The 6,154-nt window shown below is 35.6% G+C and overlaps 1 protein-coding gene across 1 annotated transcript; it reads left to right on the forward strand.

The window, feature by feature from the left end:
- Positions 1-2,768: 2,768 nt before the first annotated feature.
- LOC128854844 (nucleolar protein 56) lies at positions 2,769-4,757 on the forward strand. The gene is made up of 3 exons (XM_054089270.1): positions 2,769-2,912; positions 2,975-3,377; positions 3,441-4,757. Exons 1-3 carry the CDS (start codon positions 2,910-2,912, stop codon positions 4,553-4,555), a joined length of 1,521 nt encoding a protein of 506 aa, XP_053945245.1. The 5' UTR covers positions 2,769-2,909; the 3' UTR covers positions 4,556-4,757.
- The last annotated feature ends 1,397 nt before the right edge of the window (positions 4,758-6,154 follow it).

Consider the following 6,154-nt stretch of genomic DNA (forward strand, 5'->3'; position numbering starts at 1 on the left):
GGCCAAGAAATGATAGAATAGAAAATTGCGGCTTCAAAGTTCCGGTAAAAGTACATTCACTACTGCATACATACTGCAATATATCAACAAAATTAATCTACGCGTTCACATATGGCAGATTAACTGCAAAATTGGCAATCAGCTGTCAGTACTGCTTTGAAAAGTTTTTCTTCATAGAAATTCCTTTGTTGGAATATGTTGGAGTTTTTGGTTTGTTTAATTATTATTAACGATATGAAGAAAAGACAAGGAGCTACAACAGCTTACAACGACGTCTACTGAGGTTTAAAAAATTATGGCAGCAATACGCATTCGATGTTATATTTTATAATAAGTAATAAGAGAACACACGTTTATGAAAACACGCTTTTTTCTGTGATATGAGTGCATAGTTAATAATACTGAACAAATATTTTATTATAATTATGTCTATTGCCGGTATCAATAAAATGGATAAAAGTTTTTACTTTGACGTTTTTCTCCACACAGAAAACACAGGGTTGTATTTCAAAAAGTATGATTATTATCTAGGATTATTTCTTAATCTCAGATTTTGGGATATACATTTGTATGGGACATCTCGCTTTTTAATTACGGATTGGGAGTTAAGCACGAAAAAATAGATCATCTACTTATATGTGAACGTATTAGTACAGTAGTACAACTTTTAAAATCGTTTTACCATAAGCTTAATAGTTATGGTGAAAAAATAAAAAAACAAGGGCGTGTAGCGTACTACACAGAACAGAAGTGAAACTTTCAAGGCAAACAAAGAAAGAGAGAGACCCGAGAGAGAATGAGAGAGAGAGAAATAATATATATCTAAATAAATTCACAATATTTGCAGAGAATACAAATAGACAAAATTTACAAAAAACGGAGAAGGAGCGATTCCAGGACCGCAGCAACGGCACAAATTACCACAAGGCCCCAATAAATCCGACGCCGGAATGGAAATCAGCACAAGCACTAGCCAGGAAACGGAAATCAGCGGCAAAAAGTAGGCACAAAAAAAACGCCAAAAAAATTGGGACCAAAAAACGCCCAAACAGTATACATCAGGAAAATATAACGCCAAAAAGTAGACATCAAAAATATATTTCCTACAAGTTTGCACCAACAAACAAGCGCCAAAAGTAGGCGGTGTTATTTCTCATTAGAAATTAGCAACCACTAGGAAAAACTCAGGAAAGTGTATCTAAGATATATGTAAGGTATAGCTCTCTCTCTCCTGTTCCTCTACGTGATATCTTTTTTCTCTCTCGCGGAACGAAAATGCCCAAAACGTTGCATGGCCTTTCTCGCTCGTTCATCTACGCCTAAGAAGTTTCACTTGAAAAACTCGAGGAAAACTTTGGCTGGCACATCACTTGGGATATATTTAACAAAATTATAGATAAAATATGTCGTTGCACCTTCCGAATATGCTGGGTCGTAAGAATGCAATAATGATAGCTTTGGTCGCAATTATCATTATATCAAATTAAATACCGAAAATTAATGGAATTTAAATGAATTGAAAAGCTCGCAAGAACAGAGAAAAGGCTAGGCTAAAAAAATAGCCCTGCAAAATTACCGTCTACGACTACCATAAATTTGTTTATTTGATATTTGCTTTCACATCTGGTGCTTTTTTGTTTACATGCGGCAATACATTCATTGTGGCACTACGGTACGTTTTCCACGTCACGTCAGTAAAATGCATTGCCACAGTGGGCACAAAGGACCCATTGATACAGTCCTATAAATCTATCCTCCTTGATCTCGAACACGGACACACTATTAGCTGACTATCTCTATTGGTTTTCGCAACCGAATTCGGTGAAATTTTTGTGACTGCGAGTTACTGAATACCCGAATCATGTCAAGTCACAAAAATATTCTCTAAAATAAAATCTCAAATTTAGCGACTTCTGACTTCAGTAAAGGGTCTTTAAAACGTGAAGCCCAGATGTCAGTAGTAAATAATTAATAGACGCTACCTTGTTTATGTCATGTTGTTGTTGTTGTAGTAGCATAAACATTCCCCATACTTACATACGGGGAATGCTGCTGGAGTGACAGTCGTTGGCCGGATATAAACCCGGGTCGTTTCGGTAACGTAGAACCGACTGTCGTGGAAACATTGTTGTGGAAGCGTTGTTTTGTTTATGTCATCTTTCACACTTGTTAAGTAGACCGATGTACAGATTTACACAATCGAACAACGCGTTATTGAAACTTGTTATGAAAATGGTCGATCTTTAAGAACAACATATCGCCAAATTCGTAATTTTGTGGGGGAATTAATCGTTCAATTCAAAGGTTGGTGGAAAAATAGATTCTTTCGAGGACAGAAAAAAGACTGGCAGACCAAAAATTGGACAGTCTGTTAAGAATATTCCTGCTGCTGTTGTAGCGCAAAGTGTTGCTGAGCAACCTCCAACATCGATATCTCAAAGTACTCAACAATTAGGCATTAATGAATGGACTTGTGATGGATTTTTCCTGTAGGCGTACTCAACGTGGACATTTAAATGAAGCCTGAGGAAGGCTAAAGTTTTACGATTTATCTGATAACAACCTCTAGGCTCGTCTTTTGAAATACCCTTTATAAGTAATGAATACTAGCATTAATACTAGTTACACATAAAATTATTTCCACCCACGTACCCAAAATAAAATTCGTCGACCATAAAGTATCCCTTCAATATTTTTTCTCTCAAAAATATCTCAATAAAAAAATCCACCACCGCGAGAGCATATATGAGAACCAGCCGACAATCATAGTTGACATGAGGACAGCTGTCAAACCGTATCGAAATTTTGTGCAGAACACGTGGGAAAACTTATATCGTGGCTTTCTGGGATAAGATATTAAGATATTTTGTATATATTTTTTCAATTAAGTGGCGTATTTTGCTGTAAATATGGTATGTATTGAAGAGATTGTGTAATGAAATCATATTCTAATTTGTCTGTATTAACTTTATAGTCACAACTTTATGTCCTGTATGAACATGCAGCGGGCTACTCGCTCTTTTCGGTCAAGGAGTTTGAGGAAGTATCGATGTTTCTGCCTCAAGTGGAATCATCTGTAACCGATATAGCTAAATTTAATTCAATCGTAAAATTGGTTGGTTTTTCCCCATTCAAAACAGCCATTGCTGCGCTTGAAAACATCAATGCAATTTCGGAGGGTATTGTGCCACAAGATTTAATGGTATTTTTAGATGATTTCTTCTCTAAGTTGAAGAAGAAGAAATGTACTTTAGGCATAGCTGATGCCAAGTTGGGCGCTGCCATTACCGAATCCATTGGAGTGCAATGCAGTCATTTTGGTGCTGTACCAGAGGTTATTCGTGGTATACGCTTCCACTTCCATAGACTCGTTAAAGGTGAGATTTTCATAGTATATTATTTATTATTTAATAATAAAAATTAACACATTTTCTTTTTAGGTTTTACCGATAAGTCGGCTGGTATTGCTCAACTCGGTTTGGGTCACAGTTATTCTCGCGCCAAAGTCAAATTCAATGTTCATCGTTCAGACAACATGATTATACAATCTATAGCATTGCTGGATCAATTAGATAAGGATGTAAACACTTTCTCGATGCGTATCCGTGAATGGTACTCTTACCACTTCCCAGAGTTGGTTAAAATCGTTCCTGATAATTATTTATTTGCTAAAACTGCAAAATATATTAAAGATCGTAAAAGTCTTACACAAGAAAAGCTTGAAGAATTGGAAGAGATCGTAATGGACTCAGCTAAGGCCCAAGCTATTATAGATGCCGCAAAAATGTCAATGGGAATGGATATTTCTATAGTCGATTTAATGAATATTGAATTATTTGCTGAGCGAGTTGTACGACTGTCTGAATATCGCAAAAAAATGGCAACGTATTTACACAATAAAATGGAAGCTGTTGCGCCAAATTTGCAATCACTGATTGGTGATCAAGTGGGTGCTCGATTGATTTCGCACGCCGGTAGCTTGACTAACTTAGCTAAGTATCCAGCATCAACAGTACAAATATTGGGTGCAGAGAAAGCACTTTTCCGTGCATTAAAAACTCGCTCCAATACACCAAAGTATGGTTTGCTCTACCATTCGTCCTTCATTGGACGTGCGGGACTAAAAAATAAAGGACGTATTTCGCGCTTTCTGGCGAACAAGTGTTCGATTGCTTCACGTATTGATTGTTTCTTGGAGAATCCCACTAGTGTATTTGGTGATACACTGAAGCAGCAAGTGGAGGATCGATTGAAATTCTATGAATCCGGTGAAGTTCCTCGCAAAAATATTGAAGTTATGAAGGAGGCAATGGAAGCTGCCGAAAAAGAGGTTAAAAATGATATTACCGAAACACAAACATTGAAAAAGAAAAACAAAAAGAATAAAAAACGCAAGGCTGGCGAGGCAGAAAATGGTAATGGTGTCCAGTCCAATGGCAATGCTGAAGAGGCAAACGAAACTATTATAGAAGAAAACGGTGCCGAAGGAGCTGACGGCGAACCTAAGAAAAAAAAAAAGAAGAAGAAGAACAAGAATAAAGATGTAGAAGCTTAAATTTGTAAAAATAGTCGGTTTGTTTAGCTTATGTGTGTTTACAAAATCATACCTGCGATTTTTTTTGCTATGGTAGCCCCACTTTCGCTAAGGTTAAGCTAAGAAAATCTATTTTTGCATTCTTATAAAGTTTGCTTTTCCAATCTGATAGTAGTTTTAAGTGACAAAATTTTTTCAATAAAGTATAGACATAATGAAGGAAGACATTGTTTTACATAGATATAAGCAGTGATTGAAAAATTAAATATCTAAAGGGTTTCCTAATAACTGGTGTTATCTATCGCTATCGAGTAATGATTAACGATTTTTATGGCGGAAATTGGATGGTATGCATATTATCTAGGCAGGTGGATGAAATGGCTTGAAATTTAGAAACTTCTCATTTATAAAGGTTTTTCCAATAAGAGGTGTTACAGGTGAATGGTTTGCCTTATCGTGAGATGATTAACGATTTTTTAAGGCCGGAATTGGCTACGTGCCACACAAGCAACGAAACCATTGATCTTTTACGGGAAAAGTTTCGGGACCGTGTTATCTTTCGAAGAGGTGATCACAATTGGACACCGAGATCTTGTGATTTAACACCTTGTGACTTTTTTCTTTGGGGTCACGTGAAAGAGAAGGTCTACGCCAACAGCCCAGGGTCGATTCAAGACCTCAAAGATGGAATTCGTGAGGCTATCGAGGACATAGGGCAACCACTTTGCAATTCGGTTATGGAAGATTTCATGATGTCATTTGCCTGATTTTATTTTCCACTATTAACGGCATACCTTCCCCTTTATAATGAAATAAACATCCGATCATTTATATTAAAAAATAGCATTTTTCTTTGAATATCAAAATAACACCTCTGTTTGGAGAACCCTATACGTTGTAAAAATTGTTTTTGGTTGAGATTGCAACTCTCTCTGAGCAAATGGAAAGAGCAAAATGTAAAAATGCTCATGTGAGAAATAAAGTTTGCTGTGCCCCCCAGGAATCATTTAAATTTATAAAAATTTTGAAAGTCTTTATTTTCAAATGCAATATCTATTTATTTTCACTGTTTGTTTACATTATGTTGTTTTCAATTAAAATTTACATATTAGTAATACTAAATCTTATTACATGCTGTGTTCCAGTATGCGTAGGCCTATATATTATATAATATAACTTTCACTCGTATAAACTTGAGTGTGTTCGAGCATCACGCGTTATGTCTATAAAATGTTAGCAATCTGATACTCTTCACTAGCCAATCGAGCGCAATATAAAAGTTTTCAAATTGGGTATGAAATGGAAGAGGAAAAGTTAGTTTTTATTTCATAAGAACTATTTTGAAGTTTAATAGTCTTTATCTATTACTTTAAGTGTAAAATTAAGTTCAAATGAAGCGATTTTTAACACTCCGGAAATTTGTGCAATATATTGTAAATTTTGAATTGCGATAGCTTCTACTTAATTATAAAAACGTTATTTTCAAAAAAATAAAAAAAAAAAAACTACACACTGTATACATTTCCACGGCTCTTTCTGCAAACATTTTCCAAATTCTGCTGCAGAGCAAGTGACAATAGTTGTATGCAAGAAAAACCACTTGAGCAATGAACGATCGAA

The sequence above is a fragment of the Anastrepha ludens genome, chromosome 2 (genome assembly GCF_028408465.1).
Source record: "Anastrepha ludens isolate Willacy chromosome 2, idAnaLude1.1, whole genome shotgun sequence".
In the NCBI taxonomy this organism is placed as follows: domain Eukaryota; kingdom Metazoa; phylum Arthropoda; class Insecta; order Diptera; family Tephritidae; genus Anastrepha; species Anastrepha ludens.